General features: G+C 38.7%; 1 protein-coding gene across 2 annotated transcripts; it reads left to right on the forward strand.

Moving 5' to 3' along the window:
- Positions 1 to 26287, forward strand: LOC104247436 (uncharacterized). 2 transcript variants are annotated; one of them, XM_009803459.2, is made up of 13 exons: positions 1 to 531; positions 4557 to 4634; positions 11937 to 12094; positions 12900 to 12975; positions 13577 to 13644; positions 21770 to 22025; positions 22561 to 22692; positions 22802 to 22908; positions 23018 to 23071; positions 23181 to 23264; positions 23436 to 23599; positions 24754 to 24904; positions 25926 to 26287. In XM_009803459.2, the coding sequence occupies exons 1-12, from the start codon at positions 210 to 212 to the stop codon at positions 24899 to 24901; spliced, it is 1647 nt and encodes a 548-aa protein (XP_009801761.1). In that variant the 5' UTR covers positions 1 to 209; the 3' UTR covers positions 24902 to 24904; positions 25926 to 26287. The 2 variants fall into 2 exon arrangements, with proteins under 2 accessions (XP_009801761.1, XP_009801762.1); XM_009803460.2 differs by having other exon boundaries at positions 22564 to 22692.

Genomic DNA, 26287 nt, shown 5'->3' on the forward strand with positions numbered 1-26287 from the left:
TCGAATGCAAAAAATAAAAAAATGTACAAACAATTTGGCATCAGAAAACTGAAACAGGGTGTCAAAGATCTCACATTCTCACTCTCCATCACTGAACTTCCATAGATTCTCCATTTTCATATCCTAATTCAAGAAATAAAATCCTTTTCCCCTTTCTTATCTTTCAACTCTTTTGATCATTTCAACAAATTCCACTATTAATTTCCCAAATGTCAGCCCCCAATAAACCACCTTCCCGTGGTTTCTCATTCTTTAACATCACCGCCGGCATCGGCAGTGGCGGCGGCGGCGGCACTGGCAGAAAATCCAATGCGACGATGGATCTACCACAACCCCAGCTGAAGCTGGAACCGGATAGAGAAGTGTATAGACCGGGTGATCCGGTAACCATTACTGTTGAAATCAAGAATCCGACTACTTCTTGCTCTTTGCTTATTGAAAAACTTAGTTTTGAGATTAAAGGGATCGAGAAATTGGATACCCAATGGTTTTCAACTCCTAAATCTTCTCCTGATTCTAAGCAACGCAGAGGTTTGATGTGCTTTCTGAATTTTATTTACTCAAATTCCATTTTTATTGTCTTAGTTTGACCAAACTTAGTACTGTAGTTTTTAAGAGAAGAGTTGAAAATGTTACTCATTCTCTGTCCCAATATATGTGATGCAGTTTCCTCTTTGTCTAAAGGAGTGATACCTTTTTATACATAAAAATAATTTAAGTCATATGGAAGGAAAGGAATGCCAGAATTTTTGATGATAGGCCAAGCTCTTACCAGAAAATTAAGCTCTAACTGCTTTTGTTATTTCATTTTTGGAGCAAAGAGAGCTATAGGGAGGATGTACATTCATTACTAGACTTGCTAGAAGAAATGTAATCAAACAGAATAGGCTAGGCGGTCTCAGTTCTTTTAGGTTCTGATTGTGGCTCACACAATCTCTTGTAAATATTTTACTCAGTTATAAAATTTGTTACCATTATCAAAAAAAAAAAATTTACTTTAAATTTACATTTTAGTTAAGATGATTTATAGCTACACAAATGCATCTGACTTGTTTTAGACCAATAACTTCAGAAGTGATTCATTCTTTCTTAAACTCCATGTACGGTCAAACAGTGCCACGTATATTGGGACGGAGGAAGTTGTAGTTAAGAAATTAGCTACTTCCTTTGTCACAATTTATGTGATGTACTTTCTAGTTTGTCCAAAAAGAATGATATATTTCTATATCTAAAAGCAATTTAACATTAAACTTTCTATTTTACCTTTAGTGAGATGATTTATAGCCATACAAATATCTACAACTTGTTTTAGACCACAAGTTTCAAAAGTCTTTGTTTCTTAAACTTTGTGCTCAGTCAAACAACATCACATAAAATGGGATGCAATGAGTAATTAATATCAAAAAGTCAGTTTGGTGCGAATCGTATTAGTTAATTTGAATATGAACTGTTGGTACTTGCTTGATATATAACACTACTCCCTCCGTATCAACTTATGTGGCACCGTTTGACTGGACACGGCGTTTAAGAAAGAAAGGAAGATGTTTAAAACTTGTGTCCTAACATAAGACATCTGTTTGGCCAAAAATCATCTCATTAAGGGTAACATATGAATTTCAAAGTTATAATTATTTCTAAATATAGAAATGTAACATTCTTTTTGGACATACTAAAAAGGAAAGTGTACCACATTATTATGATAGAGGGAGTATATTGTTATTGGAATGGATATTAATAAAATGGTTAGTTAGGGAGATAAAATTTCCATCTCTCTAGTGTTGTTTTAACCAAATCAAAATATGCATAGCATTTATCTTGATTTAAGAAACATTTCCGCAATCTGGGTTGATTCAATAATACAGAGTAACATAAGCCTCGTGCATGATCAAGGGAAAGATAGACTCAAGGTCGTAATGAAAGCTAGACTGGTTGGCCATGGAACCGTGAGATTTTACAGGAAGAAGCTTGGCCAGCATTTCCCTTGAGGATGAGTGTCACTGGAGCTATGAAGGAAATGAAGATTTGTCTTCACTGTGTAAAGAGAATAGAGGGAGAGTAGAACATAGTTCTTGGGAACCTTCGTTGTCAGATGTTCCAGTTATAATTAGCAGACGGGAAGGGATCACAGGTGGAAGGTGCTACCGAATACTTCAGATGTATCAGTGGAACCAATTGCAATGTGATACAACCTAGGGAGAACCATACCCCAAAAGCTAGTTGGGAGAGCCCAGGGCTATATAAACCCCACATCAACAATTTATAATACAGATGTGGGACTCAAGTCCCCTTCCTTGCAATAGACCATAACAAATCACCACGCTCCGCATTCGTTGTCCTCGACAGCTGTGCGCTAGACATTTCTAGCCCCGGGCGAACATTGCAAAACCGACGTCACCATCCAAGGGACGGTGGACACATAGGATGGTGGGTGGCTCTAACACCATTGATACAACCTAGGGAGAACCATACCCCAAAAGCTAGCTATTTAGGTGGGAGAGCACAAGGCTATATAAACCCCACATCAACAATTTGTAGTACCGATGTGGGACTCAAGTCCCGTTCCTTGCAATAGAAGGAGAACGCAGAGGGGATACATCAGGCATTTTATACTCACTATCATCATGCAATCCAAAATAATGTCGCAGAATACGCAGGGTCTAAATGATCCCCATAAAATGGTGTGAAGGCAGTGATGAAAATTGGAGGCTGTATGTGTATTGCTTACCAGTTACAAGAAATCAAGATGGGTAGGCAATTGAACATGTGTCATGATTTTCTTTGAACCCAAGACTGGCAGCTGAGGGTTTTTCAATTTTATGGGACAAAAGGAGATGTCCCTAAATGAGGAGATCCTTTCATCATGGAGTTTCATGCCTTGTCCTACCTGCTCAAATGCTTGGGGAAGATTTTTGGGTGGGTCTTGTCTGGAGTTTATAGGGAATGCACAAAGATTATCTAATACAATTCAGAAGATGTCAAATTGTTTAGATCGCATGGGATTTTTATGCTGTTAGATTTGCAGAAGAGATGGTCATGTAACCGTAAGTTCTCAGAATTTAAGTCCAGTTGTGATGTTATTGGTTTACCAATGGTATGGTTAAATTAACAGAGCTGCGTCTTGCATTAATAGGATAATATCTCTAGTAATTGGGAGGAGAACTTTCCTAGTTTGATTTAAGCAGTGAATATGTGGCTACAATTGGGGGGGAGGGGGGTTATTGGTGAAGAAATGGTAAGTGGTGCAAGATTTTGATTACCTGCATAGCTAAAATTGTTTAAAGAAAAACTTGAAACTGTAGAAGATGGAAGTGTTCTGGAAGGGACACTGACGTTGCAAATCTGATGCAAGAACTAAGTAAAGCTAAAGTTGTTTAAGAAAAACTAGAATCAAGATGGATATGTTGGATTGTATTCTTCTTCTTTGCTTTTGGTGTAAATCTTAATATGTAGATGATCCTGAGGATAGTTTGGATGTACTAGGTTCCTTGTAAGAAGAACAAGCATGTAGGTTTTTTACTATTTTGGCACTCTGATGTAACATCCTATTTTGGTTTCCAGCAAAATCTTTATGCTGATGTCTTAATAAATATACAGAAACATGTTACCTTAAAAAAAAAAAAAATAGAATCTAGGTAAAGACAGAATGGCTTCGAAGATGCTCTACCTTGGTCAGTACTGAACCTGGAAGGTAACTTCCAGAAATTGGATGCTGTCAAGGAACCAAGTTTTAGGCTTTCAAACGAGCACATCCAGAGGAGGAAGAAAATTTCTGAACACTTGTTTGGTAGGGAGCTTTGTAAAGTGTGTTGGCTCAACGAAAGCAATCAGTAACTGGGCTGCAGAGATATGGGGGTTAAACGCATGTTGAAGGTGTCCCCTTTAGAAGACACAAGATTTCCATCTGGTGAAAAAGCAACTCAAGTTCTAAACAATGGACAACAGTTGATGGAGGGACGTTTTTGAAGATGGAAAGGTAGTTTGAAGTGTCTGGCTGTGTAGACCATGTTTGACCACAAAATCTGGTCGGTATACCAGTTCATACATGGTGCTTTGATTTTTTCAAAGATAAATGTGGGCATTGTGGGTGCCATTATGTAAAGTTCATCAGCTGATAAGGCACAATCCAAATTTATAAAGGACTAAAAGCAATATGCTACATTAGAGAAATGCTTTATTCCCGATTATCACAAAATTTCTTATAGCTAGTAGGATGACATCATAGATCTTATAGAAAAAGAAAAGTTTGTTTTTGCTCTTATTCTTTTGATGAAGTAATAAAATTCATTAAGGGCATCAAGCAGATGCAAAGCATTACATGGATGAACAAAAGAAACAAAAAGTGAAGATTTGTCAGTTCTGGTAACTAAAACTAGGCTATGACTAGTGAACTGACAAAATCCAAAAAATCTTCTATGTCTCTCTAACCAGATGCACTAATAAATAGCTCCACGGACCATCTTCTGTTTTTGCTCTGTTGTTATTACTAAAGATTAATGTTCTTATATGTTGTTATGCTTTACGTGATGCTTTCATTATTATGTTTTATACTCTTCCAGGTGAGTATGTTTTCATGGATAATGTGACTCCTGCATTAATTTCAAATCAGATTGTCTCTGCCGGTAGCTCCAGACAATGTAAGTTTAACCTTTAGCTTGACGTTATCCGCCTGTTTCTTACTCATTCTAATCATATACTCTCGCTGTTTCAATTTATATGGCATAGTTTGACTCGACATGGAATTTAAGAAAGAAAGCAAGACTTTTGAAATGTGTGGTCTTATACTATCATAATATTTGTGTGGTTATAAAAATATTAAAACTTGTTTTTTTTTTTTTTTTGATGAAGTAATAATAGATTTCATTGCTGGCATCACGAAGATGCATAATAATACAAAAATTATGGAAGCAAAAAAGACACTGTTAGCTCAATTACAAAAAGACTATTCTAGTACCAGGGAGCTAACGAAGTTCAAAAAGTTGTCAGGAGAATCTAAGGGGGAAAGGTATTGCCAACTATAAAGATACAAAAGACATCTAGCCTTGAGGGAATGATTTGGAGTTGATAAACCTTCAAAACATCTGTTGTTCCTTTCTGACCATATACACCAAAAAATACTCGCAGGAATCATCTTCTAGATTGGCCTGATGGCCTTACCAACTCTCCAGTTACACCAGCACTCAAAGGCCTCTTTAGTGTTATGCGGCATTACCCAGTTAATACCAAAAATACACAAAAACATATTCCATAAGTCAGCAGCCATTGTGCAGTGTAAAAATAGATGGTTGTTAGATTCAAGTTTCTGTTGGCACATGTAACATCTATTGACCATCTGGAAGCCTCTTTTCTTAAGATTGTCTTGTGTGAGGCATGCTTCATAGAGGGCTGCCCAGCTGAAACATTCGATCTTTGTTGGGAGATTAGTCTTCCATATCAACTTCCATGGCCAGTCATCAATCATGTCATTAGGAGCATATGAGTTTGTATAGCCTGCTTTCACTGAGTATTTACCATCAGCACTGCTCCACTTTATCTTATCTGCTGCCTGGGCATTCATCATGTGGCTTTCTAGTCTGGAAAGCAGGTCTGTCACTTCTTCAATTTCCCAGTGTTGTAGGTTCCTTCTGAAAAGCATGTCCCAAGTGTTGTTTGCCCAATTCTGAGAGACAGAGGAGTTTGGCTCACATGCTAATAGAAAGAGGCTTGGGAATTCCTCCATCAGAATGGTGTTATTCAGCCACTTATCCTTCCAAAACCTGATATGCATACCATTGCCTGCCACCAGTTGGGTATTCTGGAAGAATTCATCTTTAAGTTTGCATATACTTTTCCATAGGCCAGCACCATTTGGGGATCTAGACAGCTTGGAGCACCAATGATTTTGTACCCCATGTTTTGCCTTGATTACTTCCTTCCAGAGAGTTTGGTCCTCTTGTGCGTATCTCCATAACCATTTCATGAGTAAGCATTTGTTGTGTAGAGCCAAATCCTTTATGCCCAGTCCTCCCAAGTGCTTTGGTAGCACAACATTAGCCCATTTAATCAGATGAAACTTGTGATCCATGTTGTTACCCTCCCATAGGAAGTTTCTCCTGATCCTATCCAGTTGTTTCAGAACCTTGTTGGGAATAGGAAATAGTGTCATGTAGTAAGTTGGAATGCTGTCTAGTACACTGTTAATCAATGTTAATCTTCCACCAATTGACAAATATTGCATCTTCCATGATGCCAACCTTTTCTCAAACTTCTCAATCACCCCATCCCAATTAAAATTTGTGGTCTTAAACATGTCATAAGATTTGTGTAGGAATAAAAACTTCCTTTTATGGTAAAATGGGAAGTTCAAAGTTAATTGTTTCTAGATATAGAAATGTGTCATTATTCCGGAACAGGCTAATAAATAAATAGTGTCACATAAACTGGAATAGAGGGAGTATAGCGATATTCATTTAGCTATCTGTTGTTTCTTTTAATGGAGACACATGCAAAGAATTTTGTATAAACATGCGAGCAGTGGGTGTAACCACGGTGCTATACTAGGTAATACAGTAGAAAGAAAATTTATGAGGCTTTGTTGCATGACATCAATACAAAAAAGAATGATATACTTTTTGTTTTCATAGTCAGTGTTTGCTTGCAAAACAGGGAAACTAAAAAAACATTCAGTAAAATCTCAACCGATTGGTTGAAGTTGATAACGACTTCATTAAGCTTTTTAGTTTGCTCTGAATGATGAAACAGGGGTGTAATAAGGACTATACTTTGAATCATGTTGAAACCCTACGAAGTTGAAGGGAAATCAAGCAAAAAGCCTACGACGGGGCTTATTTTAGCAAAACTAGAAATTCTTGAAAGAACATGAAAACCACAAGGCAAAATACCATTAATCATTTGAATAACTCACACAGCTGAATTGCATGATGATAATGAGTATAAAATGTTACTGTCCAGAAGAACTGTATGTTGCATGATGACCATTATTTGTATAATATTTTAACCTTTTCCCATTGACCCTTAGGTTCCTTCATTACTGGGTTTTGGTTACCCAATTAAAATACCGTATTACCATCTAGCTTTATAGTTTATTGCAAAAATTGGGTATTACCAACACCATTATGGAATTCTCGGTATTTCTCCATAGTTTGTATTAGTTATCTCCTTATTAATTTAATATTACAATTTGATTTTGTTGTAAAATCCTTCTTTTGATATCATGATATGTATGTTACTTTACATATTCTTTTTTTTTTTACCTATCGGATACAGCATCTTGCCTACTATATAGCTTTCAGTTCGTCTTAAAAATAAAGCAATGCTCCAGTTGTCTTTATAAATCCTGATTATTTTTGTGAAAATTCAATTTGAACACACTCTAAGTTGCTCGGACTCGGGTGCGTGTATCCGATACGGGGACGGATCCGAGTATCGGATTCGGCAAAATCTAAATTTTAAGCTTCGGGAGCGCGGATCCGGATATGGATACGAGTGCGAGGATTCGGCTAATAAAAAATAAAGCTATAAAAATATTGTAAATTTTGAGAGATATTCTGTGAAATCAAAAACTTACATGAATATTGTAGAATTCAATCTTTCATTCTCCAAGATGGACATTATACTTTCATTCTCCTAAATCTGTTTTATTTTTGATTTTGAGAAATCAAAATCTCAATTTTTCTCCCAAATTTGTCGATGGACTCCGGTCAAAGTGTCCGAAGTCAGTTGACTGAATCTGGGACGTATCCCACTCCCGCTCCCTTCCCCATATCGTATCGGGACGGGGACGGCACTAACATCGAAGAGTTCGTGCAACTTAGAACACACTCAACTCCGAACCATCAAAGTCTCTTTGACTTACTCCCTTTGGTATAGTTACTTGATATGACTTATAAAAAAATGTAGTTGCACGATATTCATTCGATTTTGGAATGTTTCACATCACTAATGCTATTTTATTAACAAGACTATTTTATAAAACCTTCACAAATTTCAAGAGTTTAAACTCATTAACTTTTTTTTTTGAATTGGTAACTATTGTATATATTATAAAAATCAGTACATAGGTTGCACTGAAAACCAAATTTACATAGAGAGAATTTGAAGATATTCTAATTTAAAACCTAGCAGGATCCTAGTATGTCTATGATTGTCAATGTATCTTCTGTGTACATCTGTTTGCACCAAAAACAAAATAGAAGAATACAATTGAGTTTGATCTTCTGCAGTGGATTGCTTCTGTCTTCAAAACATCTAGTGTTCCTTTCCCTCCAGACTGTCCACCAAATACATGCCGGAACAGTCCTCCATCTATCTTTGCTAGTTGCTTCAGCTCCAGCTTCTTCCCAACTGTAAATGACATCTTTAATCCTGTATGGCATTGACCATGAAATACCCCTAAGACTAATAAAGATTTTCCATAGTTGGTCTGTAATCTTGCAATGTAGAAACAAATGGTTGACAGTTTCTGCATTTTCCCCACACAGAAAACATCTTGAACACAGAGATATTCCCCTTTTTATGAGATTATCCTGGGTTAAAACCGCCTCCTTTGCTAGTAGCCAAGTGAAGCAAGCTACCTTGTATGGAATCTTTGTTTTCCATATATGTTTCCAAGGCCATGTGTCTACCTGTTGATTGTCATGATTCAAAATCTTATATGCATCCTTCACTCGGTAAACCCCTCTGTTGTGCCTCTTCCACCATATTGAATCCAACCCTTCCTGTAATCCTGTAAATGCTTCCAGCTCTTTGTAGAGGTCAGTTAATCTTATTATCTCCCAGTCATTCAGCTGCCTTCTTAGAGCTATTTCCCATCCTTGACAACTCTTCATTTCAGCTACTGTCTTATGCTGGTTTTGTGCTAAACCGAACATATCTGGGTATCTTTCCTTTAAGCTTCCAATTCCTAACCAGTTATCATTCCAAAAAGATGTGTTCCTTCCGTTGTTTACTCTTATGGAGGAGTGATTCTTCATTATTGGCCAAAGTTCTCTGATGGATTTCCACACACTTACTCCATGTGATGTTCTGACTTTTTTTGACACCCAGTTGTTTTCTTCACCATACTTTGCTTTGATCACTTTGGACCATAAAGATTGGGGTTCTTTAGAGTACTTCCATAACCATTTAATTCTAAGAGCCTTGCTTTGGTTCTTCAAATTCCTTATCCCCATTCCACCTTGTTTTTTATCCATTGTTAGCGTCTTCCAATTGACTAAATGGAAGACCTTTTTCTCCTTATTGCCTTGCCAAAGGAATGTTCTTCGGAGTTTGTCCAATCTCTGTAAAACGCCTGCTGGAATTGGGAACAAAGACATCATGTAAGTAGGTAGAGAGTCTAATACTGAGTTGATTAGAACTAGCCTACCCCCCAATGATAGGTACTGCGATTTCCATCTTGACAACTTCTTCTCACACTTTTCTATGACTGAATTCCAGATTTCTTTTGATTTGGATCTTGCACCAAGAGGCATCCCAAGGTAAACAGTTGGTAGGGACCCAACTTCTCCTCCCAATATCTGAGTCAGTTGCCCCATGTTGTTAACTTCATTAATGGGAAAAATATTGCTCTTTCTCCAGTTAATGTGTAATCCTGATACTCCCTCAAATAAAACCAAAATGATCCTTAAGAATCTAAGTTGGTCTTTTTCAGCATCACAGAAGACTAGAGTATCATCTGCATATTGGAGATGTGTGATCTCTAGACTAGACTAAACTCATTAACTTAAACTTTGATGAAATGTTGTTCTATCAAGCTAACATAGCACCTTATCTTCTTTTGTTATTTCTTTGATGATATACAAGTCAATTGACATCTTGAACTCATTGACCAATAAAATAATGTCATGTAAATTGGGACGTAGGGAGTAGTTACAATTTTGAACTCAATGGTTTCAAATTCACAGTTTTGATTTACCTTTAACTAATCTGGGTCTCAAATCTGGTAAAAGAATCTATGTATAAGTTGAGTTGTAGCAACATTTGGGTTTCAACCTTTCCCCAAGAAATTAATACTCCCTCCTTCCCAAGGTTCAAATCATACTAACTACCCAAGGATGTGGCTAATGGTTAATCCGTTAATGAAGGTGGAGTAGACCATGAGACCAAGGTTCAAATCATAGCAGAGGTAAAAAAAATACTAGGTGATTTCTTTCCATCCGTCTGAGCATTGTTAGACATAATGGGTGTTTGGATTGGCTTAAACGTTGAGCTTGTTTTGGTGTTTGCCAAACTTAAAAATACTTTTAAGCCAAGTGCTTTTAAACTAAAATAACTCAACAAGCCAAAAACTATAAGTTGGTTCATCCCAACTTATTGCTTTTTGGCTTAAAAGCACTTGGGGATTTACCAAATAAATTACAGTTTTATCCCTTATCTTTCTTCTTCTCCACCTATCTCTCCGACCATAGATAATGATTATACCTGTCATTGCCGCAATTACGATCACATTGAGTACTCCATTTTGTGAAGCTTTCTGCAACTTCTTGGAATGACTATCCGCAAGATCTTTAGTAATTTACATCATCCTTCAATATATTTGAACACCATATCCTAGCTTTTGGTTGAACTTTTTGATTTTGGCTTCTCACCATTCCATTACCATTTTTTATCATTTAATAAAAGCAATTATCTGATCAAAGGGAAAAGAAACCTCTAATCAATAAAATTAATTTTATCTAATAAATTTTGTGACGTGATATAAAATGCAACCTAAATTGACTTGTACTAAAATTGAAATTAGTACAATATCTTTAGAATTAAAATTTTGCAGTAATCAATTCATTTTTGGTGTTGACATCTTTAATGGAATTTTAGTCATTTTAATAGAAATAAGTGTTGATCAGCACTTTTTCACCAACCACATCAACTACTTATTTCCAACTTCAACATTTCTAACCAAACACGTAACTGCTTTTTATATTCAGCCCCAACACTTCAAAAATGCGTTTAAGCCCAAGTGCTTAAAGCTAATCCAAACGGGCTCACAGTTACCTGATATGTGAATCGGTGGGAGGTGTTGAAGATATAATCAAGGAAACAAATATTTACTTTCTTTGACAATTTAAACTTTTCGATGAGGTGGTCACACAAATCAACATGGCATTAGAGCAATCGGAGGTCGTGGGTTTAAGTCTCACCGCCCATTATCATAAAGAATTTTCACTTGTTTGACCATGAAAAATAATCATGTGCGCATGTGAGGGAGTGTGTTGATGACATGTGAATTTTCACGTGTTTGACCCATGAATTATATCAGGCATGCTAGTGAGGGAGGGTGTTGATGACTTAATTATGTATGTGTTCTCTCTTACTAAGCGTTTAGATGAGGTGGTCACACAATTCAACCAGAAGTAGCAGGTACTTTGGTGAATTAGATGAAGTGCACGCAAGTTGGTCAGGAACAGACCATCATTATAAAAAGAAAGTCATACTAACCAAAGACAAGACGGATACAAAGTGGAAGAATTAATTGAGGAAATACCAAAATTATCCCTAGAAGGTCCGTGCCATTTGTATAAATCTTTGTTGAATGACTTAGGGATTTACATGGCATTTCATGAGATACATGCTTTTTCCGTCACTTTTCACATGCAAAATTACGTTGTCTGCTGCCCACTCTCTGGTGGTTAGGTTCTTCAATTTTTACTTAGATGTACAGGTTAAACCTGTATTGCAAAACAAAGTGGATTGGTAGAGAATAGCCCAGGCCTCATTTTCTGGGACTAACTTAGCTGTTATATAGGCAATAATTGATGTGATTGCATCTTGTATTTATGTGCAACCAGTGTCTATTTTATGTTCAGTGATCTGAAGATTTTGTTCATTTGTGGGACGGACTCTTAACAAAGTGTTCAACTTAAAAAATGCTCCGAACAGTACTGCTTTTAAGGCATTCTCCTTGTTTTGACATGAATAAAGAAAGGATTGCTTTTATTTTGCAGTTATGGTACGAACAATTCTACCAAGCACCATACCACCATCATACAGGGGTGCAACCATTCGTTACCTTTACTATGTTAGAAGTATTTTATCTGGACAATATTTGATAATGGAAAATGGTCACTTCCGTGAAGAATCTATACGAGATCTTGATGAGCTGGTTAGTTTGTTGCTGTTCTGTTCATCATTCATTTATACTTATCATCCTTGTTTGATTTGATTTTCATATTTTGTCAGCTTTCAGGAGCATTACCCTGCTCTTTTGTGGCATGCTCTTGTAATTGCATGTCTGACTTTTCTGCGTCTTTCTCAGTCATCCCAGCTTTTCCAGAGTGCTATGTGGTCATGTGCTTTACTGTTTAATCATTTTTCACGCTTCTGACAGCTCTACAACCTTTTGCTTAGCAGCTTGTCAATCTTGAATTAATTAAGAATGCAACTGTGTTACTGTTCACATTGATGGACATTGTACTTTGTTTTCAGTTTCTTTTACCTCTGGTAATAAATCAGAATGGAATTAAGAGAAGGTGCTCTTATCTTAAGCTTCTGTTTCATCTGTATGCAAATCAATGTCTAGAAAAATCATATTCAATTGTGGAAAAGAGAAGGAAAACCGCTGTCCACCTGAAATACGAATAATACATTGAATCATTTAATACGAAGATTTTATTGCTTATAATGTATCCGTTAGCAAAACGATAGAGAAAAGCGCTACAACTCACAATTTTTTCTCTGATTCTTCTTCTTTTCGAAGAAAAAGAGGATTTGATAAATCTGTATTCCTCTATATTCCACTCACAGAAGATGTTAAGGCTTGAGTTTTAGTATCAATACAGATGTGCAATAAAGCCTGAGTGCTGATAATAATATATTCTTACCATTTCAACAAAAAAAAATGCAATAACTGTGCATAAGTTTTTTTCTGCTTTTGGATTCTACTATTTTCTGAATCTCAACCCGTGCAGGAAACGAGAATACCACTGCAAATATGGGTAACTCAGAAGAGTAATGGCCTGAAAAGTGAAGAAGGCCGCACTTGTGGTAATATTTTCTTGTTTTAAACTTTAAAACTTATATCATCTGCTCTCTGGTTCGTGATTTAGCAATTGAATTTTGCGTAGAAAGCTTTAAGTTTAACATCCTGATGAGGTCATTGTTTCGTTGCAAGATATCTTCAGTAACACGGGAATACTGGGGGGTGGCTAAAAAGATAGAGACAAGAAACAAAGTCGGAATATTTGTTTCCTTTGAGGAGCCACAATATATCCTTGTACTGTTGCATACATGGTTACTACATTATAATTGAAGTCGTAAAATACCTACGAGCCCCTTCAAGAAAAACACTGTTTTACTAGTATTATATAAGGACTTTTCTGAAATCTGTTTATCTGGTGGAACTTTCTTTTCCTCTGACCAATCTTAAATAATCCTACTGTGATGACAAGTCAAATGATGTATGACTATTCTTACTTTGAATTACCTAACATGATATGCTGAAATAATCATTTTTTAAAGGTTGTGTAAATGTTTTTTCATTCTTGGTTTCTCTATTCTGAAAATTCCACTCTAATTATGTATTTTGGGGAATACTTATTTTTACTTGACCAGTGGCATGATCACATTATGCTTTTCGATTTAACAGGGATTGTTCCTGCTTCAACTCTGCCTTTGGATGTTTACTGGAAAGAGATGGATGCAGATTCCGATTGGGTAAACCATTCTGTTGCCAGTTATCTTTGTTATTCAGTATGCTTCTTGTGATTAAAGAAAGATGGTCCAATTTGTAAAAGATGATATTCCAGGGAATATTACTACAACAACAACTACGAACAGACCCAAATGTTTCCAGGGAATAGTGGACCTGAGTATTTTCATCCTTTTTTCATTCTTCTCCTCCGTTCCAATACTACTACAACAAACAACTACGACTCTATACCAAACAAGTTGAGGTCGGCTATATGAATCTTCACCATGTTGTTAGTCCATTTAAATCATCTCATACAACTAAACATGAATAGCATAATGTCCTTCCCCCAGACTATTGCTAGCCATGCTTAGGCATATATTCACTTTCATTGTAACTTTTGTTCGCTTTGTCTCTCTCTATGAAGGTATGTAGTGTGTTTAGTGCTCTCTCTTTTTGTTTTCTTTTCTTTTGGGGGTTGAGAATTGTGTGTTTCTAGAAACTCCTATGTCCAAGTCACCTATAATGGCGAAGACAAACATATAGTGAGAACTTTGCTTCTACAATAATATAGCTAGTGCCTCTCTCTACATACAGATGCTCTTAGGCACACTCCCCGAGGAGCCTGAGAACCCGGAATCCTGAGTTTCTACAAACACCATAGGAGAGCCACCAGTGACGCGAGCCTATCCCTGAAAACAGCTCCGGCAAAGACCCTCACACGCGCTGCCACGCGCGGCCAAGCTCCGGCGAGCCCTCCACCACGCGCCGGCGCGTGAGCCAATTTCCGGGCCAGATTTTAACTTTTTTCTTTTGGACAACCTCTTCGTCCTCTTATTCCGACCCTACCCATCCATGAAGTTTTAGATTCCGACCACTTTTCTTTTTTCCGGCGAAGGGAAGCATTTTTCCGGCCAGTTTTCAATCACTTTTCAGTCAGTTGCCAAAAAAAAAACTTCTTTCTCCTTCTTCTTAAGATTGCAGAATTCCTTCCCTTGCTTCATTCTGTTTTTCACCCGCTCTGACTGCTGATATCTCTAACCTTTGAGGTTTTTCCGAACAAATCTCACCACTTCTTTTTTTTGGGGCAGCAACATCTAGAATATGATGGATTATACAGAGAGAAACTCCTACTTCTCTCTAGAATCTAGAAAATTGGGAAACATGAGTTTCATCAAAGCTGCCTCTTGGCCAGCCCTAGAACTTGGGGGAAGATGCCATCGAAAGCTTGACATAGGGCAGGAGCCGCACTTCTCGCTATCTGAGGAGCACACTCTCAGGCGCAAGGGCTTCTTGAAATCTTGTCTGATTGGGTCTTTCTCCAAATGGGTGGTTCTCCCGAGGCGTTAGGAACTGGGCAGCAGGGGCATGGAATGTCAAGGACGGGCTGAAAATATCGCAACTGGGGGACACACAATATCTCTTTCGTTTTGTCGACGAGTCTCAAGCTTCAGAAATTCTTGTTAGAGGAAACAAGTGGTTCGATGGGAACTTCTTAAAGCTAGACAAATGGGTGGAGCACGATGGGTGTCTAGACCCTCGTTTCACCGGCGAATCATTGGTGTTCAACATGGTGGGTCTCCCGGTGCATCTTTGGTGTCTTGACTTATTGAAGATTGGGGAAATCTGTGGGGGTTTTATTGATGTCGCTTGCAGCTTACACGATCTCTCACGAGTGAGGATTGTGGTGAGGAAAGGGGGCAAAATCCCTGTCTCCACTATGGTGGAAGATGGCTATTTGAGTTATAGGGTTTGGTTGAGCCCTGAATTTCGCCCTATCTTTATGCCTGAGATAGTGGCGAAAGAAAAGGGAAGGTCAAATAGAAGGGAGGGGAGGGGAAATTAGTCTCTGAGGGGAGGGGAGGGCTCACGTGATCAGTGGACTAAGCCGGAATCAGACGTTAGATCGAGAAGAGACGGGTGGTATGATTTTAGGAGAAAAAGACAAAATTTCAACAGGAGGGAAAGACTGAATGGGTTAGTGATGCGGGCTGGAAAGGTAGAATGAGCCGGTCATCTTCTAATTATCCTAGAGCCCGGCAAGTTTTCAGCAAGTATAGGCCTGAGCCTTCTCACATGGGACCAACAACTTTTCCCAATTCTATTAGAATTGATCCTAAGAGGCCCAGATTATTTCAAGCTGCGTCTGTTAAGGCTCCTAAGCATATGGGAACAGTCGTTCTTCCTTCTTCTGTCAATGGTGCTACACACAGTGGCATTTCTGCACCAAGCTCTAGTGACCTTCGCCCTTCTTCGATGGACGCCGCTTCAGGGGCGGCACCGGCTATAGATGGTGCTGTTATTCCACGGCCTCCCCCCTCTGATAGACCCAACTCCATCGCCCCCTCATCTGCTCCTGGGCTTAGTTGTGTTGACGCTACACTTCAAGCTTCTTCTTTTTCTTCTGGGAAGATTGTTGAGCATGCCCCATCTGATGTTAGTGTCGGACCAGTATTTCCAGTTAAGATGCCACCAAGGGCTCTATGCTCTCCTCCTTCCTGCTACCCTACTGGTGTTTCTGGTCATTCCTGTAGCAGCGGGGTGCTAATTTCAGAGATTGATACCCCTCAAGGAAATGGCGAGATCCTTTCAGCACCTAAAGTCCCTATTGCTACCAATGCTATGGTCTTGTATTCCTCCGGTAGAGGCAAGGAAATGGTACATATAGAAGACGCCTGTCCAATCTCGTCACGGATTGGAGGAGGCGGTGTCTTTCTGGATGGAGGATAAACTATTAAACCTTGGGAAGTTTCTAGGTGTTTCTTTTGAAGGGAAGGAAGATAGGGTGTTAGAACCGTTGAGGAAAATTAAGCAACAATCTTGTTATGATGGTGCAGGGAGGGAATTGGGTCAAGGTGTTAAGCAAAATAATTTAGGGGATGTAGTGGTGTACCAGAGAAGGGGCCGGGTGTGTGACAGGGAGGAAGGGAGCTCAGTTAGAGGGGGTGGGGAGAAGGGGGATATTGTTTCTTCTGGAAGTTAAGATTCTTTCATGGAATGTGAGGGGGATGAATGACCCAAACAAAAGGGCCATCATCAAAGTGGGAGTTAGAGAGTGGGGTGCTAACCTAGTTTGTTTTCAGGAGACAAAAATGGAAGTTTTGTCGGATGTGATTGTGAGGAGTGTCTGGGGAGGTAGTTGGGTAAAATATGACTAGGTTCTAGCAGCGGGAAGTGCCGTGGGCATTCTTCTAATGTGGGATGATAGAAGCTTGGAGGTAAAGGAGATTAAGAAGGGAGTTTTTTCTTTAGCAGCTCTTGTCAAAGATAGAGTGAGTGGGGATTTGGGGGAGTGTACGGACCAGTAGGAGAAGGGTCCAATGTGTTTTTCTTGGAGGAACTGGCTAATATGATGGGGGAATGGGACATTCCATGGGTTCTGGGGGAGACTTTAACACTATTAGATTCCCGGAGGAGAGATTAGGGTGTAGTATGATTTCGAGGGCCATGGAGGAGTTTTCTGACTTCATCAACGATCACTTTCTCATTGATCTTCCTCTGTCAGGGGAAAGGTTTTATTTGGGCCAGGGCGAAGGATTCCAACTCAAGGTCTAGACTTGATAGATTTCTGATATCGCCCTCCTGGGATGAGCTGGTGCCGAACGTGCTGCAGATTCCTTTACCTAGGCTGACTTCGGATCATTTGCCTATCTTGCTAGATGGATGCAGAGGGAGGGGGGTGCGTGCTCCTTTCCGATTCGAGAACATGTGGTTGAAAGTGCCAGGATTTGGTGACAAGGTGAAAGAATGGTGGACAAGCTACGGGGTATCAGGGACACCTTTATTCCGCCTTTCGAAGAAACTCAAATTGCTCAAGAGAGATATTATTAGATGGAATAAGGAGGTTTTTGGGAGGGTAGAGGTTAAAATGAGGGAGCTTGTGCATGAATTGGAGGATCTAGAGAGAGGGGAAGGGGCGGGGGAGTTAGATGAATCTAAGAAAGAGAGATTGGGGGAGGTTAAGAGGGAAATAGTCGAGTTAGCAATAGCTTAGGAGACTAATTGGCGGCAAAAATTGAGGGCGCTATGGTTAAAGGATGGGGATTCGAATACCAAATTTTTTCACAGGGTGGCGGTTGCAAATCGAAGGAGAAACTTCATAGAGTCCTTAGTTATGGATGGGGTGAGGATTGAGGGAGAAGAGGAGGTAAAAGGGGCGATAGTGGGGTTTTATGAGAACTTATACAAAGAGGAAGTTAGTTGGAGGCCGACTTTGGGGGAATAGAGTTCAACCACATAGGGGAGGGAGACAGTGAGTGGCTAGAAAGGGCTTTCGAGGAGGAGGAGGTGCACGAGGCTGTGTCAAGTTGTGCTGGTGATTAGGCCCCCGGCCCTGATGGTTTCTCCTTGGCCTTCTTCCCGCTCTGTTGGGACACCATCAAGGGGGAGTTGATGGAAGCCATTGAATACTTCCATGTGAATGGTGTTTTCGAGAGAAGTATCAATGCTTCTTTTATTACTATTGTGCCTAAGAAAAAAGGTGCATCTTGTATCAGTGACTGCAGGTCTATTAGTCTCGTGGGGAGCATTTACAAGATTATTTCTAAAGTGCTTTCCAATAGACTCAAGAAGGTTCTTGACGTATCTGTTTCGTCCTCCCAGAATGCGTTTGTGGAAGGTAGGTAGATCCTGGATGCCGCTTTAGTGACAAATGAACTTGTAGACTCCAGAAGGAAAAATAGAGATCCCGGCTTACTATGCAAGTTGGACCGCTTTCGACCATGTCAATTGGGAGTTCCTGGATTTCATTATGATGCGGATGTGGTTTGGGGCAAGATGGAGGGGATGGATCAAGTTCTGCATTTCCTTAGTCAGATTCTCTCCCCTGGTTAATGGTAGCCCGTGTGGTTTCTTTGGCAGTTCCAGGGGTCTCAGGCAAGGAGACCCCCTATCCCCCATGCTATTCATTTTAGTGATGGATGCTTTGAGTAAAATAATGGATTGTGCGGCAGGCGGAGGCTTCTTGAGAGGATTCTCAGCTCCGATCGGGATGCCCAGTGCCCGAAGAGTCTCTCATTTGTTTTTTGCGGATGACACCCTGGTTTTCTGTGATGCCGATATGGATCAGTTGACCTACTTGAAGCAGGTCCTACAGTGGTTTCAGATAGTATCAGGTCTTAAAATCAACCTCGACAAGTGTGAGATTTTCCCGATGGGTGAGGTTGCTAACATTGATGCTTTGTCTTATGTTCTCAGATGTAAGGTGGGCTCCCTTCCCACTACTTACCTGGGTCTCCCATTGGGTGCTTCGCATAAGGATACTACGGTTTGGAATCCAGTGATCGAAAGGGTTGAAAAAAGATTAGCAGGCTGGCAGAAACGGTACTTGTCAAAAGGCGGAAAGGAAGTGCTCATTAAAAGCACTTTATCGAGTATGCCTACCTATTACTTGTCCCTGTTGCAAGCTCATGTGAGCATCACAGAAAAATTGGAGCAGCTTCAAAGGAATTTTCTTTGGGATGCATCAGATGGAACTAGAAAATATCATCTAGTGAATTGGCAGACAGTCACTTCCCCAAAGAAGTGGGATGGACTCGGAGTGAAAGATCTTAGAGTATTCAACAGAGCTTTGTTGGGGAAATGGCTGTGGAGATTCGGGGTAGAAGAGCATGCTCTATGGAGAGATGTCATAGTAGAAAAATACGATTTCACGGGAGGGGGTTGGAGGACCAAGGCAATCACAACACCTTTCGGGTGTGGCATGTGGAGGAGCATCATGAAGAATTGGGAATCCTTCAGTGGCAACATATCTTATAGGGTGGGAGATGGAAGGAGGATCAACTTTTGGAATCATAGGTGATGTGGAGAGGATACTCTGAGGGTCTCCTTCCCCCACGTCTTCAGAGTTTCAAACCAGAAGGAATTGATGGTCCAACAGATTCGTAAGGAGCCTGAAGGGGAAGTAGTATGTGACCTCTCATTTAGAAGGAACATGCAAGATTGGGAGATTGCTGAGCTCTAAGATTTATTGACAGTGCTATATGGGCAAGACAGGCCTCATCCATCTTATGATTCTTGGAGATGGGGTTTGCGTGGCGATGGTCTGTTCACCGTAAAGTCCTTTTACCAGAGTATGCTGGTGAGAGAGGATGTCTCTTTTCCATACTCCTCGATCTGGATTCCTAAGGCGCCCACGAAGGTGTGCTTTTTTGCATGGCTAGCGGCGAGGGGAGTGATTTTGATTGTTGAGAATCTTCGAAAGAGGGGGATTACACTTGTTAGTTGGTGCTATATGTGTAAAAGCTCAGGGGAAGAAGTTGATCATCTTTTGTTGCATTGCCCTGTGTCCTCGGCTTTGTGGAATGCGATCCTGAACCTTTTTGGTGTTCAATGGGTGATGCCAAGCACTGTAAAGGAAATGCTATATACCTGGGCCGGTTTCCGTTGAAGAAGAAAGCAAAAGGCATGGAAGTTTGCCTCGTTAGGTCTCATGTGGATAGTTTGGGGGGAGAGAAATAGGAGAGTTTTTGAGGGGATTGAGTCTCCTTTTTCACATCTTAAGAATAGTCTTTTATCTTTGATCGCTTTTTGGTGCACTCATACAGCCCCTATTTGTATAGAAGATTGGGCGTCTTTTGTAGAGAATCATGTTCTGATGTAAATTCTCTACTTTTTGGTATACTTCTTGTATACGGGAGATTCTCTCCCTTTTGATTAATACAATTTACCTTATCACAAAAAAAACTTTGCTTCTACAGGTAAGGTTTAGCCCGATTTGTGTTGCCTTAGACCTATGCCTTTGGAAAAAATATCCACACGGCTATGAGATTATATGCCCTCGTGAGACGTTGCCGACAGCTACACCATGAATCCTCTACATGAGGCTGTCATCATAAGGCAGTGGGAGGCGCAGAGGAGTGATTATATAGCCAAGGCATATGAGCAATAATACCGGTGCTATTGTCCCCCTTATTTGTGCTTTTCCTAATTGTTGTATTTTCTTTTCTTTTTTATTAATAAAAAACTAGCCCTAGGCACTTGCCTAGTGGATTGCCAAAAAAAAAAAAGCTACGAGGCGTGAAAGTGAAGTAGAGGACTTTTTGAATCTTCTCTATTTCTTTGTCTTTTTAAATAATTAAAAAGAATTTTTATTAAAATAGATTAAGAATACAGAGAAGAGGACTGTCAGGCTAGGAAAAAAATAAATTACATATTTGGAGCTCTCCACTCTTGTTATTTGATTGTGAGGTTTTATCGGATTTTGTTGCACTGTCTAAATATCAGGCAATTTGTCAGGACTAGAATCCCTTGACGCCATAGGCCCTCCTAGAAATGATTAATCCAATTAAAACATTTTTTGCCAATAGGGTTCAAATTAGGAGGATAACTGAAACAAAACTTGCTTTGTTCAGCATAAGTGCCCCAACATTATAGCAGTCAACAGATCTAGCATTAACACTCTAGAAGTAGATTTACTTAGATTTGGTTAGCCATTATCATTTAGGAATAGAGCAAGGTCTGATATTGCATGAAATGTAAGAAGATTAAATGAAAGAAATGGAATGGTGGCCTTTTAATTTCCTGGAGACTTCAGAATTTCAATATCCGCTATGTCGTGGATGTACACCAGGAAGAATGGATGAGAGAGGAAAATCTCTCTTCTTCAAAATTGTACTTGTCAAGAGAAAACAGTGTTAGATTCTGGACAAGCAGACCCCTCTTTAATTCCTTTTTTTTTTTTTTTGAAGAAGGTAACATATAGCAGTATATTAATAAATCTTCAGCACAAAACTTATGCTGGAAGCCAGAAAGATGTGTACATGAAAATCAAAAAAGCACACAAATTACAATCCTTGCTCTTCTTGCAAGGAATCTAAGACTTGTTGATTGATTCTAATTCAACACTATATTCTGCTTTGCGCTTTGCACCAAAAACAAAAAAGAAGAATACAATTCATCTTAATCTTCTGAATAGGGCTGATTGTATCCTCAAAGCATCTTGAATTCCTTCTTCTTTTTGGCAATTCCTTCTCTTTATTTTGTTCTGCTTCTTCTTGTTTCCTGTTTCTTTTTCCCTGGCGGGATTGGATTATGCCAATGCAGCACTTTTAGTTAGTAGTTTATTGCAGGATAATCAAAGAGATACGAGCACAAAGAGGTTAACTGGATAGAAGTTGTTGAGTTGTTGACGAGATTTTGTGTGTTCTGCAGGCTAAAATAAATGAAACTTTTGATGGTGTGGAGGAAGGATATGAAAGTTCAAGGGATGAAGTCTCGTCAGTTTCCTCCTATAATCCCATGAAAGATAATATACACCAAACATTTGGAAGTTCATTATCCTTGCAGTCTTCCTTAGCAAGGTCTTCAAGCAAAGATCTTCCACATCTTGAAGGACGGTCGAGCATATCTTCACAACTGGCACTTCCACAGATAGCTGTGGCTGATGTCTTGTATGATTCTAATGGGGGTAAGACGAACACACACAAATCTACATGCATATGAAGCGTCGTTTACCACTGAAGTAGTTTCAGAGAATAGCATTAGTCTTAGAAAATTTATTCTCCCTCTGTCCCATTTTATGTGAAGGATTTTGACTGCCCATAGAGTTTGATAAAACTTTTGACACATAAGCTAAATATATGTGAAGTACCAAAATTGCCCTTACTACAAATAATCCCCCTAGTAAAATAATGAACTTTTATATTAAGTGGGTCCAAACAAGTAACGTCATTAAGGGTAAAGTTTGGATGCTAATTTTAAATAGTTTACAAATAGGAAGGTGTCGTTCTTTTTTGGATAGACTAAAAAGGAAAGTGTCACATACAGTGGGATAGAGAGAGTATGTGTTTTCATTGTCCAATAGGTATCTTCGAGGAAATAGGATTTTTTATTTCTATGCCTTTTTTAACAAAATGGAAATGTTACAATTCCTCTTAGTCAAGCTGACAGTTTTATCTTATTTTAAGCAAAAAAGAACTGAGGGTTTTATTTTATTCTTCCAGCAGATGTTTTGTCCCCTAGCAAGTCTTCTGCTATTGTCTCTCCAAGTCAACAGCTGAAAAATACCAAATCCTTTTCCAAATATGATGATTCAACAGTACCTTCTGTCTCAGGCATGGGTGAATCTGGAGCATGTAAATCAAGCTTGCACTCAGATCTAAATATCTACTATTTGTTCCCTCCATATACTCTTTAAGTGATAAAATATCCTTGATGATAATCGTTTAGCAACATTTACTGCAGCAGAAGGGTTTATTCGAGGGAGGTCTTACAACATCAGACTAGATGACCAAGTGCTTCTAAGGTTTTCTCCAAAAAATTCTGAGTCGACATATTACTTCAGTGATATGGTAATTGTATTATTCAGTGTATTGGTCCTTCCATGTTAGTGCTATCACCAATGCCTATTTGCATCAGACTGGCTGGAACCATTACCTGTATTTCATTTTTTTGCAACAGATAGGTGGAACCCTGACCTTTTTTCATGAAGAGGGTTCTAGAAGATGCCTTGAGGTAGTCTTATATATCAAAATACATGCTTGGAATAAGCCTTAAGACATATGGATTACTATCACTTTATTGTGCTCTCTGGAGTTTATTTTTCCTTTCTGTTGCCTTCTAGCTTTTAATAACACTGGAGATGACCGAGACTATAAGCCGACGTTTTGTACATCCTTCACGGAGACATGCTCCTTCTATTACCAAGGTATTATTTTAGTGATACTAGTAATCTAGTATTATATCTGTTGATGATTCTTTACTACTCTTTGCATTTGATAGAGCAAAAGTTTTTTGACGGATTTTATCTGGAAAGAGATAAACGCTTGAGCCCCCCTTCATTTGGTGATTAGTAACCAAAGCATTTTGAATTATGCAGGTTCATAGTGATCATCATGAAGTGGTTGCTGATTTAATTCAGACAAGCTTTATTTTTTCCATTCCGATGGATGGTCCTATGTCTTTTTCCACTCATTATGTCTCCGTACAATGGGCTCTTCGATTTGAATTCTTTACCACTCCCAAGAATGTTGACTGGTCAAGGTATGACCGTTTTTTCATGTAACAGGAATGTTTTGCTGGATTGATAACATTGCATGAGTCATTGATTAAAGACTGGAGTTCTGTTTTGAGAGGGTGCAGATAAAGAGTAAAGCACATAGCAGAACAGTAATCATACAAAAGAGGCTTGTAGACTTACTAAAAGCTGAAAAAGATCATGAACAATCAAAAGGGGCTAGAAGTACATCAGCTCTTCAACTACTTAAATGGCCTCTTATTTCCACCAAATATAAGGGATATGAGAAATTTGACAGTGATTTTGTGCACAAAATTTTTCTGATTCCACCTTTTATTTCTTTCATGCCTGTGAATCCATGTAGAATGCGTGAGCTGTTGAATCAAATTGCAGACCATTAGTTATGTACTACTGATCTCCATTTTAGTCAAGGGAAATCATGAAGAAGCTAAAGGCTCAATTGTGCATGGTATAATCCTTCGGAATAAACAAATGCCAGATTCTCTAGGAAACTCGCATTGGAGAAGAATATTTTGTCACTTGTTCCCTCAAACATAAGTAGCACTGGGCGTCCAATATTGAACCTCTTCTCTTAATATCATTTGGGTAATGGTTCATGAAGCAGTGCCCAATAGATGAAATGATCATGATGATGGTCTCCGTCTTTTCTCAATTATCCTAGGATATTCAGTATTGCTAGGATGGGTCTTAACTCTTTAAGTTAGAAACCTTTAACTGGAAATACTCTCTTGCTATCAGTATCCAAATCCAGTGAACGACTTCCATCAAAGTGGATAATCAACGACACCTCGAGATTCTACATGATTAAACTCCAATCTTTTCTATGTCAAAGTGCAAACTCTTTGACATAATTATTTCTAGTGAATCACGGAAGGTTGAAGCATGCTCTCAGTTTGTTTCCTTAAATATAGTTGATTCAATTTTAAAGAGAATATGTTAATGAAAGGAATTTATATGGTCTAATCAATTGCGCCATAGTTGTAATCTTGATGAACTCTTCTCCCCTCTTCGTTCGCTATGTCCTGATTCATCCGTGCAATGTCTATCTGATTTTGTTTGTAGACTTTCCTTCTTAATTTGGTATTTGTTCCTCGAATTCACTAAATTCTCAAATTTATCCCTCTTTGTTTCTGAAAGTGCTTCATGTATAACATATCAGATATGAGCATCCTCTTTTGGTAGAGGGTAGAGAGAAGTGTGAGTGGGTACTTCCAATAACTGTGCATGCACCTCCAGGAGGAGCTGCTGCAGCTCAGACACGAAATGACAAGTCATTCTCTTTGGAACCCCTATGGGTCCACACATAAAAGGTAAATGGAAATCTCATCTTCTAATCGAGCTGTTTTAACTTCTGATTGATATGTACTTTGTGAGATGTTGTTTGTTCTAGGTTTCTCTTTTCCATTGTCTGATGTGCGCATTGACTCGTATTCACCTGGAAAGAAAAATTTCTTGTCGTTCACAACTTTAAGATATGATCTAGTCATAGTTTTCTTGATCAACAAATGTACGTGTAGTTTCATATAGCCATTAAGATGATTGTTGTATTTGCCATTTAGGGAAATATTGTGCTAATTGCTCTGAAATTTGAGAAGTAGCAGCAGTTAGATCCTCTATCTTGCTTGACACACGTAATGTTTTAACTTCTAAATGGTGCCGTCTACATTGGGATGTTTGTAAGCATTACGATTATATGCTGGGGAATTTCAGGTCCCTTTAGAAGCCATACTTTTGAAGACTTCTTTGCATTTTGTACCCTCTCCCTCTGTTTTTGACAGGTGAGGTAATTACATATTCTAGCAAATCTTGAGAGCTAATCTCCCTAGAGATGTTTCTACACGTGAGACGACACTCCTAATTTTAGCACTTTATATCCGTGAAGTCAACTTGATCTTGTTAGAAGTCGAGGTCTTCGATGCCAACATAATAAATGTTCCAGCGGTGCAATAAATGCACCATCATCTTTTATTTATTGTGTTCGAACTTTCTTTATGTATTTCCTTGCATAGCTATATATAGGCCAGTTCATTTGAATCAGGTGAAAAATACACGAAGTTCTCTCTATTTTCTCCTTCAACTTTTCACATATCTCATCTTTACTCTTTTTTTTTTTTTTTTTTTTTGGGTGGACGGCTAGACGTCGCAAATGCTAGACTACAGTTGAACTAAAGCTGTCATTACAAGAATGCGTTTATTTTCTACTCTCGTTAGAGACAGCAACTATGTTCTATTATGTCTGGAGATGTGGGATTCACTTGATTATGTTTAGCCATTGTTTGCAAATCTCTTCTGCAATTAATATTAAAACACTTTTCCCTTTGAATCTTATAGGTATAGACATTGCTAGACGTCAAAATGCATAGCTCCACAACTGTTGAGAGAAAGCCACCCCTGGTTCTGATGTCAGAAGAGTGAATGGTGATTGAGATTCAGTATTATTGTATTTTATTCATCAGTAGATATTTCCCAATTCCATTTTTTGGCATGTTGTTCGTTCTATTTCATATCATTTTGATGTGATTAGAAATACTGTTTTAACTTTTTTATTTTCTTTTGATGATATTCTTAGAGGATATTGTTCCGGGAATCTTTACGTTAAATGTCATTATGTATATGATTAGAAGAGTCCAGTGAGGTAGGATTTTATTGGAAATACCATGCAAATTATATTATAATTTGTAATTCATGGATTA

The sequence above is a fragment of the Nicotiana sylvestris genome, chromosome 3 (assembly GCF_000393655.2).
Source record: "Nicotiana sylvestris chromosome 3, ASM39365v2, whole genome shotgun sequence".
Lineage (NCBI taxonomy): Eukaryota > Viridiplantae > Streptophyta > Magnoliopsida > Solanales > Solanaceae > Nicotiana > Nicotiana sylvestris.